We start from the raw sequence: 20,466 nt of genomic DNA on the forward strand, positions 1-20,466 counted from the left end.
TGTTACTTCATAATGGCAGAATTGTACAATAGCTCGGTGGACAGCCGTCACAGTAATCACGGACACAGTGAGAGTTTGTTACGCTAAAGTTTCCAAGTATGAGTAAAAAAAAAAAAAAAGAGAAAATTCTTCTTCTTCTTCCTCTTCCTCTTCCTCTTCCTCTTCTTCTTCTTCTTCTTCTGTACATGACAAACGAGGCTCAGAGAAGAGACACAGATCGACCCGCTGCTTCACATAAACATCACCTGTGACGCCTCCCTCAGCTGAGTTATTGTTAGTACTGGTAGCCCTTAAAACACGGTTCAGACAGTTCCCCTCAGCTGATTCCACACTGTCACATGTCAGAGCTCCACCTCTCTAACACACAACACTTCTGCTGTGTTGAGCAGGTGGTTTATTTACAACCATGGTGACACCGTCGCCTACAAACTGGAAATAAAATAATAATAAAATGGGGTTGGCTATTGCAATGGTCAGCCATGGTTGTGATTGGCTGCTGAGGACCGTCTTCTCAGGACATATACTGTGTGTGTATACAGTGTGTGCATGCTCGCAACAGTTGTTTACATATATCTGTGCAGTTGTATTGGAATATTTGAATGTGAAGCGCACTTTATAATGATGATAATAGTACCAGCCAGTGTGTGTGTGTGTGTGTGTGTGTGTGTGTGTGTGTGTGTGTGGTCAGGTGATGGAGGGCTCTACTTGTTTCACAGTCAGCAGGGTTTTCGTGGTGAGAGATGGGGGTTTTGGGAGGGGGTGTGCCAGAGCCCAGAGTGGAGCTGGGACAGGGGGGGGGGGGTTGGGGGGAAGGGGAGCTGGGGGGTGGGGGGTGGGGGGGGTTATTTGATGATCTGAGGACAGTCGCTCCAGGCTTTGGCTTCTCTTGGCCAGCGCCAGCCAGGCCGGCTCTGTGGAAAAAAACCCAAACCCTGCCGGAGAGTCAGTGGAGGGGAAGCGCTTTGACACGTCTTTGACAGCAGGTGGCGACGGCGTCGAGTCCGCGATCTCAACTGAAATGCAAACCACAGACACAAGAAGTTAAAGATCTCTTTGTTAAACCAAACGACCTCTTTAGACAGATTGATAGACTGTATTCTGACCGATCATAATGATCATTTTCATTATTGATTAATCTGTTGATTATTGTTTCGATTGATTTTCATTCCTCCGTGCAGCAACAGAGAGTTTTCAGGTTGTCCGTCCGTCCTATTCTCGTGGACACAATATCTCAAAAACACCTTGACGGAACTTCTTAAATGTGGCACAAACATTCACTAGGACTCAAGGTTGAACTGATTAGATTTTGGGGGTCAAAGGTCACGGGCCTGGTGACCTCACAAAACACAGTTTTGGCCTCGATGGAACTTCTTCATATTTCCTACAGACGTTCACCTGGACTCAAGGACGAACTGATTAGACTTTGGTGGTCAAAGGTCAAAGGTCATGGTCATGGTGACCTCAGAAAACACTTTTTAGCCATAACTCAAAACTTCACACATCAATTATGACAAAATTTCACACTAATGGTTCATATTCTGTATGACTCTGGATAAACAGGGATGTAACCTGGAGGGATACAACCACGAGGAGGTGATTCTAGTTTATGTAATCTTCAATGAGCCCGAGGCGACATCATCACATGACTTGTTTTGTCCAATACTTTATTTACTATAATGAAGAAATATCACATTTTAAAAGCTGGTACCATCAAATGTTGAAAAATGATAATTAATCGTTTTTTGTCAATCGACTAATCAATTAATCAACAAACTGCTGCAGCTTTAATATGGAATTTATTCAGTTTCTTCTTCTTTTGAGATGAGCAGTTACAAAAAGAATCCCACACACTGTCGGACTCGCAACTAACAATTTAGTCCTCGACCTTCATCGTCTAATACTGAAAACGTTGCATTAAATTTGCATTAAATTGTTTTGATTGCCACTTTGGATCCACTCATCCTGTTCCTGCGCAACCTGCCTCACAAAGTACATGAGCCAAGTTTTCTCCTGACGTGAATTTTTACAACTTTGTATTTTTACTTCATTACATTTAAGAAATATTGTACATTTTATTCTGCTGGATTTATTTGACATCTATAGTTCCTCATTAACATAAAGATTATGGGGGGACACTGATACATGATATACTGTGTAAAATGGTGTATTAAACTTAGGGGAGCAGTTCTGCATTAACTTTATTTAACGTTTATAATTCTTTAAGTATATTTGACTGTTACTAAGTGTATTTTGAAAGAATAAGTATTCTTACATTGTTGTAGTACCACTTTAAGTAAAGTAGTAAACTCATCCTCACATTTCAGAGGCTGTTTAACATTTTTACTTGGTGAACGTCTTAAGTGATGAAGCGATTATCACGCAGCGGGTGTGGGTCTTACCGGTGACGGAGCTGGGTAAAGTGTTGGCCTTCTTCAGGTGCTCTCTGCGCTCCAGCCGTCCCAGGAGGCTGTCGGGTCTCTTGGGCTCCTCTGGGGTCTGAGGTTTAGAGGAAGGACTGGAGCTCCCGCTGCCTCTGCTCTCGGTGGGACTCACCAGTGTGACCTGCAACACAGATTTGTGATTCTTTCAGAGGGGAGAAGCTACCGTTGAGGAGATTTTGTGTGCGATCAGGGGTGGGATCAGAAAGTGGGTGAAGAGGCCGTCCGGCACACGTACGCTGTCTCTCTCTCTCGCCTGTTTCTCAGCCAGCTTGGCCTCTCTCTGGCTGCGGCGCTCCTCTCGGTTCTGCTGCTGCTCCCTGAAGCCCTTCTGCTTCTGCAGAGCCAGTGTGATCCACAAGGGTCCGGCCTCCTTCTCCTGGACCTTCGCACTGTCCAGCGAGTGCCTGCTCTGAAGGGACGGTTTTTCTGCACGAGGAACACATGAGTATTTGTATGTTACTAGGAAAGATATCATTTAAAATCCTATGATAAGTGTGTCTCAGGTCTCTCACTTCTGTTCCTCACTTTGAGAAATATGAGCATGTTTTTCTACCAAAACCCATTTTCCATTCAACGAAAAGAAGCAGAAGTTCTCAGATATTAAAGGGGGGGTTCACATGTTTTCAAGCCTACTTTAATACAACACTCACATTCCCACATTTACACTGAATAAAACTGCAATTATTCCTCCTGTTCTTACTGGGCAAGAAACCCCTGACTTATTTAATTTTAATCTAACTTGAAGGGAAACTAAATCCACAGCTCTGTGAAAAAATATCAGACTACGTCCAAGTTACAGTCAGAGTTTGTGTGAAATTCCCTCTTTATTATCTGAATAGTGGATGAACAGTAAGAAGTTTTCCTAAACAAAAAGACTAACATTGACAAGATTTTATTTTAAAAAAGGAACTGTTTAAAGTTCCTCCAGACATGTTTTCAACTCTGTAAAAATCCTCTGCTATGATTCATATTTTGGGTTTTCACACATAAAAAGTGAACTACCGTATTCCTACGCACTAGCGCACCTACGGAGTGCACTGTATTCGCAGGTGCGCTTGCGTGTAGGAATACGTTAGTTCAGCGGTAGAAAAAATGTAGTGCCAAAGGAAAAATGCTGTTTTCACGGGAAGATAAAGAGCTGAAAATATTCTACATGAAGCTTCATTTAAACAGATGTTGGATTGTTTCGGTGGGCGTCTTTTAAAAGTGTCTAAAACAGGTTTTTTTCTCGTGGCCCCGCCCACAGCAGCTCATCACTCTGACGGAGCTGACGGTCGGCTTTCCGAACTAATGCAGGTAATGTACCGACTATATGTGACTACCTCACACAACCCCACGTCAAAACACCTGAACTGTCCTGACACCGTTCACAATCCAGCCCCACGTGAGACCCCTGATCAACGCGCTGCAGGTCGGAGGATTTTGCTCCAGGAACCAAGATTTCATGTTTTAAAATTCATTATTTGGTGGGAAAGTGTCTGAAGATGCACTTTCACTGAGCCGCCATCTTGAGGCTTCCTTTAGCAGCAGGACTCCTGGACGTAGCGTCACTCACCTCTCCTGATGAGCTCCGTCTTCCTGTCCGCCTTCTCTCTCCAGGGGATGTTGATGGAGGGGAAGAACGACCTCTTCTCCTTGGGCTCCTCCTCCCCGTGGACCTGGCCTTGGCTGCTGCGGTGCAGGTGTGCCACGGCTGAAGGTTCCTCGCTCCTGCTCGTCTGCTCCTGGCTGGACGAGAGGACGGGCGCCACAGAGTCGCCGGGCGGCACGTGGACCGCTTTAGGAAGCGGCGATGGGGGAGGTGTCGGGACCGCTCCGGTGGGTTTGGGTGATGTAGTCGGTCTTCGGTAGAGCGGCGGTTTTGAAAGCACTTTCTCACCCTCGCTGTGCGGGGTCGGGCTGGTGGACTTACCCGGTTTAGCCCGAGGGACGGCGGGGGAGGCGGATGCGTGTAAGTACTTGCAGACCACGCCTTCTTTCTGGGGCGAGGCAGGACTTGATTTATCAGAGAAGACAGAGGAGGCGTCAGAGTCCGGCTCCATGGGGGTAAGAGGCGAGGGGACGCCGTCGAAGCTGTCTCCAGCGCTGTAGCGTTTCTTCCTCTTCTCGGTGGACTGTTCGCTGTGAAAGCGCAGGGAGTAGTTGGTTCTCCGCAGCTTGATGCCAAAAGGCGACGGCTTCTCCTCGCCATCCTGGCCCCGCTCCTCCCCCTCCTCTCTGCTGTCAGACGCCTCCGTCTCGCTCGGAGCCCTGCTCTTCAGCTCCGCCCCGTCAGGTTTCTCTCCGGGGCTGGGAACCAGGAAGGAGGGCAGGTCTTTGGCAAACATACACTCCTCCGACCCTCTCTCGATGATGCGGACCGTTTTACTCGTCCTGCTCGGAGGTTTGGTGGTCGGAGCTGGCGAGGCTGCGGTGGGGCTGTCGGTGGGAGGAGCTTCCTCTCCCGCTTCCTTGTCGTCGACAGCGAACACCTCGGAGTTCCTGTTTGAATCTCCAAACTTCTTCTTCGCAGGGGTGATGGAGAACTTGGCGTTGGCAGACATGGTCTTCCTGAGGTTGGAGTGGGAGAACGCCGGCTGGTCATCGCCGCCGGGCTGAGGCTGGTTCCTGTTCAGGTCTGTGTACTCATCGTACTTCCCCTCCTCCACGCCCTTGAATATCTTGGACCTGATACTCGCCCACTCTGCCAGGATGGAGGCGCTGGACTGGTCTGTGGAGAGCGCGGACTCGTTGAGTGATTTGGTTTTTCCAGACTTGCGGTCAGGTGAAGTCTTGCTCTTGGGGGGCGGAGTCCCCTGAGCCTTTCTGTCCTCGCCAAGCCCCAGCAGAGACTTACAGGCGGTGTCTTTGATCTGGTCCAGATTGACGGCGGTCCCGCAGAGCTGAGCGCCTGTCACTAAGATGGCCGTGTGGGGGACGTACGGGGACGTCGGCAGGTTGGGGGATTCTGGTCCGTCAGAGGACGAAGCCTTCGCTCCGTCTCTTTGTTCTGCTGCAGCGCCGCTCTGGTGGCCGGGGGGCGGAGTCACAGGCGTCAGGTTGACCTTCTGGAACAAGATCTGCTTCTCTCCAGAGGAAACCTTGAAGGAGAACGGCCTCTGTCGCTCCTCCATCTCCCTCCAGCGCAGCTCCTCCGCCCTCCTCTTCCTCTCCTGTGGATCTGAGCTGCCGTCAGCCTCCTCCCCTGACACCCTCCTCTGCTTCTCCTCCTTCCTCATCCTCTCCTCCGCCTCCACTTTCTTCTTTTGCTCCATCTCCTGCAGCCTCAGCTCCTCCGCCTCTTCCTCCTTCTTTCTTTCCTCCTCTTCCTCTCTCAGCTTCCTCCTCCTCTCAGCCTCAAGCTCCTGCTGCCTTCTCGCCTCTTCCTCCTCCTTTCGCTTCCTCCTCTCCTCCTCCTCCTCCTCCTCTTTCCTCCTCTGCTCTTCCACTCGCCTCCTCTCCTCCTCCCGCTGTCGACGCTCCTCCTCTTCTCGCATCCTCCTTTCCTCTTCCTCCCTCTGCATCCTCTCCTCCTCCTCTTGCCGCCTCCTTTCTTCCTCCTCTCTCATCCTCCTCTCCTCCTCTTCCATCCTCCTCCTCTCTGCCTCCTCTCGAAGCCTCCTCTCTTCCTCCTCCTGCTGTTTACGACACCTCTCCTTTTCCTCCTCCAGCTCACGCAGCCTCATCTCCTCGGCCCTCTTCCTCCTCTCCTCTTCGTCCTGTCTGAGCCTCTGCTCCTCCAGCTCTCTCCTCCTCCTCGTCTCCTGTCTCTCCTCCTCATGGAGTCTCTGTTTCTTGAAGCTTTCCAGAGACTCTTCAACAGAAGCTCTGCGCTGGTCGTCACCGGAGACGCCGGCTGCCTCCATGTCCTCCTGCACCACACCAGGGATGGACACCTCCTGGAGGTCCTGTGGAGGAAGGTGGAAGTACGATTAGTCTCTTCACCATGGAAACGGGGGGAAAGGTCACAAAATTAATCAACAACATGCTCGTTACAACTCGTATCTCGACGATGGCTCCGGCTCACCTGCGTGAAGCGCCGGTGCTTGCGGGAAACCCTCTGGTTTTTTGGTTTGACGGACAGTTTGTGCTTGGCGGCGGTGTTGTCCAAGCGAGGAACAGACTGCGGGACGGCATCCAGGTTGATGGACTCAATCGTACCAGTGGGTGGAAGAACTCGTTTGGATCTGGGGGATTTCACCGGCGTGGTGTGTGCGTGGGCCCCCGGGACCTGCTGTCATCAAAACAACAGATTCATTTAAAACTGGAACACACCTGATCGTCTTAATATCTTAAACATTGTTGGACGTAAATCGGAATCGATGAAGCAGAATCAGAGATATCGTCTTTTTTATTTTGCACATTAACCTCCGAATATGGCGCCTACGTTATCCACAATGCAACAGAGCGCAGACGGTTGTGCTGACGAGGAGCGGGTACAGAGGTCTGGTGAGCTCAGTGATGTCACTTAGCTATCAGCTGAATAAATCCGGCCCTTACTCGGGCCACATGCTTGTTTTGTTCTGGCCCAGTTAACACCCGGTTCCACGGCCCGAATCTGGCCCATATACAGCACGATCACCAGATGCTCCTTCCACATCTGGAGCACACACAGAAAAATCCTCTGGCGGAGGATAGCGGCCGGACTCGGGTCGAGGATCCAGACATATGTTGGGCCAGAAGTTCACACTTCACTATCTGGCTCCTGCAGCTTCCTCTGGAGCCACAAAAGGCTTCACACACACAGTCGTACTCCTTTAAAAATGGATCTGAACAAGTTGAAGAGTTCTTACCTTTGGCTCTGTTTTCGGTGGCTCAGCTTCTACCTGGGCCATCACCTTCAGAGGGCTGCGGGGAACCTCCTCCTCATCCGAGCTCCCCTCATCTCCCTCGCTCCTCCTCATTGAAGACGGCCTCTGGCCAAACTTTATACCTTGTGCTATCTGCCTCTGTGAGATCAGCAAAGAGGGAAAAATCACACACACACACACACACACACACAGGAGATGAGTGATTGTGACAGAGCGGACATCTCTACGTGCTCTCACCTGCAGATTCCGAACTTTATCCGACACGTTTTCCTGGGACATGCTGTGATCCAGACCGGACTCTGTCGCCGGCTCCTCTGGGATGAAGATGCTGTCGTGTGAGAGAGCTCGAGATCCGATGGGATTCAACTCCCTGCAGGACGAGACAGAGCGTCTTCACCGTCAGCCTTTCATTCATTCATCACGAGCTCTACGTGAATCACTTTGCACAGTTAAAATGAGAGACCTCTTCACACGCCGTATTTGAGTGTCAAGCTTTGATCTACAGATTGTGAAACCACAACGTGCAGCGTTTATGAGAATCTGTTTTAACGCTTTCATGTGTCTGAAAGTGAAAGTCTCTGATAAGAAGCTGTTGTCGTCACTCACTCTCTGGGTAAAGGCGGTGAGACATAAACGAAGAGTGAAAGCTCACAGACAAAATAAAACTGGAAGGATCCATGTACTGACCTCAGATTCTGATTGGACTCCTCGTCATCAGAGACAACTCCGTTACACACTTCCCCAGTAGAAAAACTGGCCTTTAGCTCTGCTCCATCGAAGCCCCCCTTCGCCTCCCGCTTCTTCTTCTTCCCAAACAGTCGTCTGAAGGGCTGGAATTTGCCCTGCCGCCTTCTCTCTGTCGGAGGAAGAGAAGAGATGATAACCACAGCTACACACAATCACATCATCAATCTTTATATTGCACCCTCGTGTTAGATAACGGGCAGGACTGTTGCCTATGGGGCATGTTTCTGTATGTGTGTAGATGACGAAATGCAGTTGAATCAGAGGAAAATAAATGAAGACAGCAGATGGAATGAGGAGAAAACCTTGGCTCCTTGGGTTCATACTTACTTGTATTTACAGGAAGCGGAGAAGATAAACAACACGCATGATAACAGACCCACAGCCAATAGCAGCTCTAGCAAAACAGTGACCAATATCTTTGACCGAAGACAGAGGAACATTAACTCCATGATTCGTCCTGAGAGAAAGGAAAGTAGTGAAGAGAGAGAGAGAGGCACCCTGACTGTCCGAGGGTTAATGTCAAATGTGCGACTCGTATCATATTTGACCTGCAACATTTTAGATAACGACAATAATTGCTACTTAATGACACATTTTTCACTATTAATCACTGGAAGATTTTCTTATCCATCAGTCACCGAGGCAACCCCTGTAACCATCAATTAGCATAATAAAGGCCGGAGATAAGAAATGTGACTGACGCAATAAAACAGAAAAGATGTAATAAACTCTACTAGTGCTGGTTCATGAGGAAGTCAAGAAGCAAAGTTGAGAAATTAACTTTGGACTTTTGGTTGTTATCTTTATTTCCTCATCATCCTTCGTGCCTGAAAGCTGTAAACTCTTAACCGCAGGCTGAACTTTCCCATGTGTGAAAAAGGAAAACGTCACTCTGCTCTCTCCTCAGGATCCCAAAGACGAGATCTGCTGACATGATGTCATTTGAAGATGTAAAAACAGATATCTCTCTCTCCCTTTGCTTTATTTATTAAAATACACTAAAGAGTGTTTCTTCAGAGCAGCTCCGTCCTCTTACAGAAGTCTGACTGTGTGTTTTGTTTTCGTCCGTGTGTCTGTTTGTGCGTCTGAGCGGATTCTCCTGGAGGTCCGCTGGATAAACTCAGTGGGTGAGGTTACAGAGAGGCAGAGCTACTCTACACCACTGTGCAGACAGGCGTCCTCGGGGCTCGCTGAGGATCCCTTTCACAGCTATAAGTAGCAACTGGTGTGGGGTTTCACTAAACCAGAGGCATCATGGGAAATGATACAGTAAACTCATTTCCCCAGTTAGATCTATGACCCTGACGTGTGCGTCTTTTAGTGCGGGAGAGTAAAGAACATGTTTAGTTGTGAAGTATTTATATTTATATACTATATATATATATATACCTACAGAAATATGATCATACTGCCAATAGAGTGTGGGAGGTATTTGTTATTCCTGTCAGTACAGACAGAGAGGGAAGGCTTTTATCCAGTAAGAGTGAATGTGACGATGTAAATCACGTCAATCAATAGCCATGAATTGTTTTTACAGAAACTACAGCATCAGTCTTATATCACCATAACTGTGATATAGTCCCACAGAAATGAGAAGAATATTGAATTTGACAAGGTTGGAAATTCCCTCTTTCTTCCACTTTCTCTATTTGGACTGAAAATATGATTTTGTTTTTTCACTGAAAGGAGAAAATCTAATTTATTGAGAAAAGGTTTAAAGTGTGTTTTTTCTTAATGGAATTTTTTCCCAACTGATTTTAACAGTTTACAAACCCGCCCTTCCAGCTACATGTACTTATATCTCCCTGACTACACAACCAACAAGCGTTAGGAAAGAAGATTGATACCACTCTTAAGGATGACGCTATCGCTAGCAGCTAGTTAGCTTGGTTTAGCATAAACATTGGAAACAGGTGGAAACAACTAGCATGTGTCTGTCCAACAGTAACAGCTGAAGCTCTAATTAACACAGTTTGTTTAAATCCTACATGTTGTTTTTACACCTTTGAATAGGATTATTACTGTTTAACAGAGCTAGCTAGCTTCCCCTTTATGCCATGCTAAGCTAACTGGCTGCTGGTTGTAGCTTCATATACAACTCTAGGAAAACGAATAAGCAGATTTACCAAGATGTTACATTTAAAATATACATATATAATTGAAGTTTGATGAAGTGCCCAGTGTGAGTTGCTTGTGTTGTGTGTCACATGGAGACAGGAAAAGGCGGAAAATATAATTTTCTTACATTTGAGGAGCTGAAACTGGAATTCTATATTTACATTTGAAGAATGGCTTAAAAAATCTATTGACAAACTGATCAGTTCACAAATCATTGAATAAATCTACTAATCATCTAAACTCTACTGGGTTTTGATGATATTAAGTGTTGCTTTGTTTTCTTCTCTTTCTTTCTTTCTTTCTTTCTTTCTTTCTGTTTGTTTTTTGTTTCGTCTAAAAGTATTTCATGTATTTAACTCTTTCAATAGATAGATAGATACTTTATTTATCCCCTAGGGGAAATAAATTCGTCCATTAGCTCATTGGTGATAACAATAACAACAGTTGATAATAAATAAACAATAATAAATAAATAATTCCACATCCTTCAATATATTAAATAAGAATATATTGAAAAAATCATGAATCTTTTTCAATGGCTTCACTCATCATCTGTCAATCACAATAAAAAATCTAGGTCTTGTTTAAATAGAGACACTCGATGTTCGAACAGAGCACTAGTAAAACTGTCGACACGTTCAATACTGGCTGTGAGTGCAGAGAGTGAAGTGAAGGCGCGACACTGATGCTCTGTTTCCCTGCAGCATCCTCTCCCAGCATCAGGGCCCGTCCGGTGCCTCCACTCTGGTACAAAGCCCATGATGCATTGCCCTGGGCGTGCTCACATACTCATGCGTGAAACCAGAAAGGACATTTTTTTTCTGCAGCGTAGACGACGCAGCGGTGCTCCACAGAGCTGCCACACTAACCCAACGCTCGTGGACTCGTGCTTCCTGTGTGTCTGCAGTGCAGTCTGTTTGGACCCAGGTCCTCTGGACTCAGACCCCTGCTGGTTTTCACTCAGACCATGTGAACAGGGAACAGTTCACATCTGGTGAGGGCAAATGAACTGACAGCACAGAGAAGCAGCAGGAGGCTGGCTGAGAAGAACTGCCTCTGAATTCTATTAATACAAGATAAAATGCAGCCGACTTTTCTATTAGAGCCTCTAGACGGAAAATTCAGGGTTTAAATTTATGGGTTTTCTGTGTCATTAAAGGAGTAATTTGACATTTAGGGGTTCATGTATATTTGCTTTAAGGGTGAGTGTGTGTTGAATGAGAACAATGATACCACCCTCATGTCTGTTCAGTATGAGGCTACAGTCAGCTGCCTATTAGCTTAGCTTAGCACAAAGACAGGGGTTATCGGCGAGCATGGCTCTGACAGAAGGTTACAAAATTAACACTCACTAATTATGATAATAATTAAAATCAACATGGTATACCTTTGTTTGATTCATACAGAAAAATAAAATGTAAAAATGACAACTGTTTAATGTGGTGCAGAGACTCTGCGACGAGCCAAGAAACAGTCTGGCACATAAATGAACCATAAAAAGACAAACTGTCCTTTTCAAACTTTGTTTTTTTGTATGGATTAAACAAATGAGACATATCATGCTCACTAACATATGTCTCTGAGCTTTAGAGGTGCTGCTAGGTGGATAATGTTAGGCCCAAACTAACTGTTTCCCCTGTTTCCAGTCTTCATGCTAAGCTAAGCTAAGCTAAGCTAACCAGCTGCTGCTAGTATTGATTTTCTCAGCTAACTTTTGGTATAGGAAAGTGAAAAGGTGTATTTCCTGTTGGCCATATCCTCACATTTAGCTGCCATATATGAGAGTGGCATCCATCTACTCGTCTGACTCTCCAATCAGAAACATACTAGAGTGATGACACATCAACATCTGCTGCTGCATTTATTGAAAAACACAACTTGTTCTGAAACGAATGAAAGTATTTTTTTTTCACGAGCTGTATTTTTGTCAGTCAAGCAGCCAAATCAAAACAGACCACAGAACAGTGTTCACCAAAATATGAAGCTAATTTTGTCCCATAGCACAATAGATGCAACAATAATTTTAATATTTTAACAAATAAAAAAATACAAACAAGTTATTTTAGGATTATTTTATAATATATTTGCCTGTTCTGTTGATCATAAGCAATAAAACAGATAAACTGGACATATGTTATATGGAAAACAAAGCTCAAAACTGTCTTTGGATAAACATTACTGAATAAATAAATAATACTTTAATATTATTGTATGAACAAATATTATATACATTGCATATTCTGAGAATACTAAGCTTATTGAGACAAAAAGCAAAAGTTAATTAGGGTTTTGGGTCAGTTGCAACATCTGAATTCTTCCATTCAAATAAATATTGTGACTGATATATAATATGTAATCATCTTTAAGTGGTATGGGTAATTAGCAGACACATAAAAGTTTGGTTGTTCTGGTCCAAATATTCTCTGAGTAACTGAGAGAAATTTAAAAAAATGTTGCAACCGTCCTCAGTCTCTCCGACACTACAGATCTAACATATCTCATATCTCATCAGATTATGTCTGAAACTGTTTAAAGAGAAGGTGGTGGAGTATATGTGATCAAAGAAGAAGACACAGCACACCACAAACATCAGTAAAGGTTTCTTCAGATCTCTCCCATCAGGTCAAACCCATCACCACACCATGCAGTTCTTAAAGAGACAGTGACACCAGAATCACACTGAGGTCATTTGTTCCTGCTGACGTGCTCGCTGAACGCACTGTCTCTTTAAGATGTCGCTGAAAGCACTCAATTTTTCCTATTTACCTGGGCCTTTGGATTCGGTTACCTCTAAAAGCATGTCATGCTTAGTTTCCACGGCGTCCGTTGCCATGGTCACTGCACACCTTGGCTGTGGTGAAAGAAGAAGGAAGTGATCATGGGGATGCTGTTGTCTGCTTTAAAGGAGAAAGTGTGAGGGAAGACAGAGGTGATCGGCCTGGAGCGCGATGTCGCTTGGTCGTGTAGAAATGTTAGAACTAGAAAATACACAGATAACTGTTTGTCCTGTCTAATGATTAGAGATCCTCCATAAAGATACAGCAGAAACAATCACATGAAACCACATGAACCGCCTCTATATTTACATCTCATAAACTGACAGGAACAAACAAAGCACAGACTGCTTCTTGAACCCTGAACCCCCGCGGCCTCCAGCCAACACCTATCCGCAGAGCAGAGCCAGAGGTTTTCTGATGTACTGCGGAAATGTGTGTCGTTGTGTAAAACCACAAGCGCCCGGGCCGGCTGTAGAAAACCAGAGAGGGTGTGAGAGACAGTACTGAGAGAGCTGGAGAGGAGCCCGCTGTCTCCAGTGGGATCAGCATGCCGTGGGCTTCCTTCCTGAGGCTGACAGAGCTGGACCGACTCTCTCAGAAATGTCTCGCCACCCAAAAAAAGGCTCTTTGTCCCGTCTGACTCCAGCCAGCGCAGGAACAAGGAGCGAACAAGCATGTTTGGTAGGAGGGGGTGTGTGAACACAGACAGAGTGTGTGAGAGACTGTATGTGATTGTGTCTGCTGGTGTAAAGAGAGATACTGTGGATTTTCTTTTTGTATTGTTTGACTGTTTGGCTGCCGCTCCTGATGTGCAGCAGATGTGTGTGTTTGCTGGTGTGTGTTTGTAAACCTGCTGCTGCAGAGGACAGATCGGGGAGCAGATAGAGATGGGATGAGAGAAGCACGAGGAGCAGCCATGTGCTCTACACAAGCAGAGCGATGCCTTTGACGAGGATACAGCTGCATCATAGTATGGCAGTGGCATAGCACGATGCTGCATCTCCAACAACCCAGCAGCTCAACATCATCTGATGGTGACACAGCTCTGCACCAGAGCGGGCCAGACAACTGCCAGAGTCCTGATGGCGTGGCTTAGTGTTGCTGTAGCGGCAAAGGGCCATAACCTTACAGCACAAGTAGCTTGCTGACAAAGCAGACAGACGGACGTGGCGGAGCCGTGTAACAGTTTACCTATTTCAGCTGCACAGCTTGAGATGGCTGCGCACCACTGCAGTAAAACCTTAGGGAACATCGATCTGCCCTTTTGCACAAAGCTCGTTTTACCCAGACGATGCTGCCTCCGCTGTGGCTTTGGGAGAAAACGGTGAAATAAATACAGAACAGAGACACAAGAGCAGGTTTGGGTTTGTTAGGTCTGTTAGCATCAGGTGCACTCAGAGTGAGGGACATGGTGGGGGGACATGACGGTGGCGTGGAGGGTGACATGGGAGAGGGAGGATGAGGAAGCACTTCCAAACAGGAGAACATGATGTGTGACGCGTCTACGACAAACCGAACGTCCGTTTTCACCATCACTGTTCACTCATATACCGTAGTTTTGAGCAGCCTCTGGTTTCCACGGCAACACGTTTGCAGCAGCCGGAGCCAGAGGGAGACAGACGAACTCGCACAACAAATCCTTATCACTGTAAACAGACTGAAATGGTTTACTTGGCGCACACCTGCACGTGCACAAACACTGATGTTTTAACAGCAGCTGCACCGAGCAGGACGAGGTGCCAGGCACATGGACGAGGAGGGAGCGCCCAGGCGCACTTGTCATTTAGCACGAGTTCAGAGCAAAAGGCTTGTGTGGGTGTGATTAATTATTATCTGCTCAGTCAGCCACGAGAGTAACACCACGTTCCTCCAGAAGAATCATCCACTGCTACACTGGCTTCACCGTAAACATTCATCTGTGATGTTAATCTGAATCAAAGTGTTTATTCACATTATTCAGCATCATTACGTAACTGCTGCACATTTCCCATCATGCATCTCACTTACAGCTGCTGTCAACAGAGCTGTTCCTCAGACGTCTATTTCAGCACGACATCAAAGATCATGTTCCACTTTGTTTTCATGAGAATCCCTTCTCCTCTCACCTTTGCTCCACGCACGCTGTAAACACAGTAATCTTCACGTTGCCGTGACAACAGACGAGTCCCACATGTGTTAGCAAACAAGTCGAGTTCAGCACGTCTGACCCAAATCTACGTCTGAGTGTACTGGACCACAAGGAACTCACATTAGCAGCTCTGAGCTAAACGCTAACGTCGACATGCTAACACGCTCGTGCTAACCAGGTTTGTTTACTGTGCTCATCCTGTTAGCATGCTGACACAGCAGGAAATACCACTGACAAAGTGAAAGTTGGTGCTAGAGGATCACTGAGGACAGGGGTACATCCTCTGACGACCATGAATCTTCAGTACGAACAACATTTAATGGAAATCCACTTTTTTTTTTCTTCACTGCAGGAACTGCCTTGTTTATATTTCTTTTCTTCTAACTTCGTCTATTGATATGCACCAAAACACCAAAGCAAATTCCTTGTATGTTGGAAACCTACTTGGCAATAAACCTGATTCCTAATGGTTGAGATGTTTCAGTCTGTTCAATATCACAGACGTTCAGGAAAGTGAAACAAACTCGGAACAAAAACTCCCAAAAACCTGCAAAAGGAAGAATTATATTTTTGGGATTTTGAGAATTGCAGCTCTTACGCAAATAACAAAGGGCTGGAAAAAGCTAGAAACCTCCCAGGGTAAACAAGTGGTTAGAAACAGAAGAAGACATTTATAATAACTTACAGAATCAATAATAACGAAAGGAAGCTGGAAAAAAAGACGGAACCTCTTCAAATTAAGCGAAGCCAGTTGATTAATCACACTATGAATGTCAATGAAACATCAGACGGATCACGTTGAGAAGATGATTTAAGTATTATACATGAAATAGCAACATGAAACAAACTGATTTTTTTTGTATTTTATTAAAAACTGCTCTATTTTCTTCTTATTTTATGATCGATTGTTCTCTTTACTTCTATTTTTATGCTTCTTTTATTTCTGTTCAGCACATTGACTGACCTCTGTGTGTGATAATGTGCTATACAAATAAATTACACATTTGTGCATAAACTGTATATGAGTACAAGGGTGTGTATATGTTTGTAGGTGCATCTGTGTACGTGTGCATGTTTGTGTTTGTATGTGGGAACCTGGTGGTATAGATATATAGAGCAGTAACATCTACACTGTCGCTCACCCTATCGTGTCATGTATGTGCTGTGTTCAGGGTCAGCGGGAGAAAAGAAAACATGTTTAAATGTCAAAATGTTTAAACAACCAGAAATGTAGAATGTTTCATTGACATTAACTGACTTAATAAAGTATTAAACACAATGGTGGCCAAGCTGCTAAATCCTGGTTCAAGATACGAAACATTCCAGTCCAACAACCCGTCAACGCTGCCTTTGAGGATTATATAACACTCAGTATTTTCTCTTTCTGACATTATGCTGCGAGACGTTCTTGGCATTTATCTGTGCTGGACGTCCAAAGGCTGCATGAGGAGAAACAATGGACTTCAGAGTGACACGCAACACGTATCACATGACCGCGGTTTATTTTCAACACTAGCCAACGGTTAACTAACAATCCTCGTGTGTAAACAATCAACAAAGAGACCTTCTGATCCCGCCTCAGCATCTCCAACACAAAACACTGTGACTGCTGACGGGTTCAGACGTACGGGGATATCGATACACTTCACTGAATCACCTCGTACGACAACCGGCTGCTCAGAACGGTCTTGAACGCACGGATCCACGAGTACACTGAAAGAATAAATGCAGACTGCACAAAGTATGAAGAGCTACAGCTAACAGTTTATCACCCTCCTGTATGAGAATGTCTTCTTACCGTCCTGCAGGCGCTCTGTGTGCGAGGGTATCTGCGAGTGTGCGGCCGTTCCACCTGCCTGCTGTCACTGTGGATCTAGGGCATTACCTGGAGTCAGGTGTCAGATGCAGTGAGGGCTTAGTTATGTGTGTGTGTGTGTATGTGTGTGTGTGTGTGTGTGCGTGTGTGTGTGTGTGTGTGTGGAGAATGGCGGAGTAAACATCCATTGATATTCTCATATTGATGAAAGTTTGATTGCCCTCCTAAGGCGCAGTCACGTACTCTGGACTGAAAACTGGAAACTCATGCCAGTGTTGTGGGCTCACCTCACACCAGTGCACATGTGTGTTGGAGTGGAGCACATGTAGAGTCTTGGGGTGGGGGGGGGGGCGTGTCATCAGAGGAGACCAGTGAGTGAAGAGAGATGGGCGTTCTCCTGTGTCTGTTAGTGCTGCTGTGCTGAGGAGGCACAAAGTCACACTTTGTTTGTAGAGAACAGAGTGGCATTCATCACTTCCACTGGCCGCTGCACACAGAGACTCTCATTGTGGCTTAACAGTATCCGTGTTTGCACATGTGTGATTATAATGCCTTGTAATGTGGCGCACCACAACCGCTTAATAACATCACGGTCATAAATGTCTGTTGCGTCTGTTCAGAGCAGCGACACACATCAGTCCCTCACCAGCCAATAAGATCCTCACGTTATGGTCATATTCATCTGAGCTGGAATCATAATAGCCGTGTGTAATAAGCATAGCATTAGTGTGTAATAAGGCCAGCCCCCACCCCAGCACACACACACACACACACACACACACACACACACACACACACACACACACACACACACACACACACACACTCTCTCTCTCTCTCTAGTTCTGGCAGCCTCACACTGCAGCCTCAGAGAGATATGTTAATGATGGGGCTTCACCAACCTGGATGCCGCCTATATTACAGCAGCATAGCACTTCAAAGACAGACTGCTCTCTGACCGAGTCTGTGCAGGAATAGAAACCCCAGAGTAAAGCAGTGCAAACATGCTCTCACACACACCCTCATGTATCCACACACACACACACAAACACACACACACACACACACACACACCAGGACAAGCAGAGAGTCTTATTGACTCCACTTTACGTGAGGAGAAGGTCGGGATCAACCACCCTCAGCTGCTCTCAGTGAGGCGGGAGCAGCCGGCGCTCTTGACATGTGGCGGAGCAGTCATTCTGAATCCTCATGGAAGTGAGAACAAGAGATAAAAATCTGAATATGTTGACAAATTATGTAAGTGTGTGTGTGTGTGTGAAGTGATGTTGTACAAGCTAATGGATGAGAAGGATCGTCTAGGGGGAGAAAAGAAAATAAAAAGACTAATTTTAAACTGAACTACACATCTCTCAATCACTCTCTCAAAATAACTTAATTTTGTGTGTTTATGTTTTGTAATTGACTTTTCTTGATGTTCTTGTTATTACCATCATCATTATTATTATTATTTATAGTAATTCTGTCTTTATTCTGAGCTGCTGTCTCCTCGCCTGCTGGTGGAGGACTCCTGATGCGTCTCTGCATATGTTTAAAACTAATCTTGTCTTTTGTTTTTTTTATTTGTATATTTTGTACTAATGTGAACTCTATTACTTATTTCTCTGTTTACACATTATGTAAATATCTTTCTAAATATCTCTACAAATGCAAGAACTTATAATGTACATACCGTCTTATTTACGCTTGATTTGTTATTGTTCTACTTGTTTTCTTCTTCTACCTCGTTTTCCTCTGCTGCAGTAACAAGTGTGGGATCAATAAAGGTTTATCTTATCTTATCTTATACAATAAATGATTGATCACAAAGGAACCTACAAATCTCTGTGTCGATGCCTCAGAATCATCAAAGTTTGACTCTGGCTTGTTTTGTTTATTTTGTCATTTCAGATACACACTGAAATTTCTGTCGTTACTTAAACGCCTCAGACGTGTCAGTAAAATCAGGACAGTGTTAAAAGGTTAGACACTGTATGACAGAGACGTGTTACATGAACATGTCCAGCCTCATCAGGGAGGCTGATGATAACTTGCACCACACAGGACTGAATAATTAGGGCAGACCACCTCGTAAGAAACTGAGCCGGGTGTAATTACAGTTTTGTGCTTTAGATAAAGAGCAGCACTGATAATAAAACAATATCAAAATCAACCCTTTCATTTTGAATGCAGGTGTTTGTTTTAACAAACCGGGTGTTTCCAGTTCTGTGTGTTTAATGAGACTGTGAATCAATTGGCTTTTAAATGCACAGAAAACAATGAGTCAGACCTCCCTTGTCTGCCGTACAAGCGATTAAATCCAAATCCATCGTTGCTGCTTTATCTGAGGTCAAAGGGTGAAGCATGACTCAAATAAAAAATGGATGCTGTCTGGCAGTGCAAAGGCCCTCCACAGATGTCTCTGAAAAATGTCCATTAGTCTCATTTGTGGAAGTGAAGACAGGATAACTGAGTCTCTCTGTGTCTGAGAGCCCACGGCCTCAGGTCGGCTGTGAAACTGCAGGACTGTAGGAAACACTGTTTTGAATCAGTGGGGTGGTGATGTAGTCTCTTCCCTAGAAGCTGGGAGGCACAGGAGCAGCTCTCATCACTCAACCGTTATCTATTCATTATTTATATCTTCCAGATGACACTACACACTACGACCCATCCTGTCAATCAGGTGCTGAGGCAGCCAACCAAAAACCAGACCCGTTTACTCGAACCAGCACCATATAAATCCACCACCAGCTGCCTGTGAATTAATCTCTGGCAATCTGCCATCCATTCTCTCCCTGCCTCTCCTGCCTCAGCACCACAGTCCACTGACGGTGACAGCAATGCAGCGGTGATTTAAAAAAAGCCTTTAAATGCCGCGTGGAAATATAATCCATAATTACATTTTCTTTTCTTTTTTTGCACATGCAGGCCCACGCCATAGTCTGTGGCCTGCGCATGGTTTTCCATCTCACTCAAACACCCTGACATCTCAAAGGGCTGCACCGTGTGTGCGGACGGCTGTAGTGAAAGATTACATCTACACAGACCTAAAGGCGCGGATCGATACGCAGCCGTCAACTGTAGATTAGCGGATGCTGCCGCACTGGGATTACAGTCTATTAATTGCAGACTAAAAGGCGCGTGGAGAACAAAGAATCCGGCCTCTGCTTTTCTCACATTAAACCGCGCATGAGCTCAAAATGTGGTTCAACTGATCAGCGATATTTCTGCGTTTAAACACAGAATCATTTATGACAATTTGGCCTGTTGACATCGGCGTTTGCGCATTTCAAGTCGCATCAGATCCCAAGTCCCAGCCCATTTACAGCACACACACATGCACACGCGCGCGCGCGCGCACACACACACACACACACACACATCTGCGAAGGATGGAGCAGAAGATCTGAGCAGGTCAATGAGAAATGAGGTGGGAGACAGAGACAAGGTCACCAGCGTCGTGAAAATGGAAAGAAAACAATCAGAACCATCAACACGAACAACAGAAGAAGAAGAGAGGGAGAAAAATCCAGCACCTTTTTGTTCCTAACGCGAGTCCTCCTCCTCCTCCTCCTCCGCCTCCTCCTTCAGATCAGCGCTGAGGTAACACCGGCTCCGGCTGCTCCGACCCTTTTGTGTTGCTGATGCTGCG

The 20,466-nt window shown here is 45.6% G+C and overlaps 1 protein-coding gene across 1 annotated transcript; it reads right to left on the minus strand.

Moving 5' to 3' along the window:
• Window positions 1–842: 842 nt before the first annotated feature.
• On the minus strand, window positions 843–8,087 carry kiaa1211 (KIAA1211 ortholog). Its single transcript, XM_022751510.1, is given in 9 exon segments — window positions 843–882; window positions 884–1,013; window positions 2,400–2,562; window positions 2,677–2,867; window positions 3,997–6,328; window positions 6,406–6,654; window positions 7,214–7,369; window positions 7,469–7,601; window positions 7,919–8,087. Coding segments are annotated over 8 exon segments (3,303 nt in total). The 5' UTR covers window positions 7,511–7,601; window positions 7,919–8,087.
• Window positions 8,088–20,466: the final 12,379 nt, after the last annotated feature.

The sequence above is a fragment of the Seriola dumerili genome, unplaced genomic scaffold, assembly GCF_002260705.1.
Source record: "Seriola dumerili isolate Sdu_G_001 unplaced genomic scaffold, Sdu_1.0 BDQW01000155.1, whole genome shotgun sequence".
Taxonomy (NCBI): domain Eukaryota; kingdom Metazoa; phylum Chordata; class Actinopteri; order Carangiformes; family Carangidae; genus Seriola; species Seriola dumerili.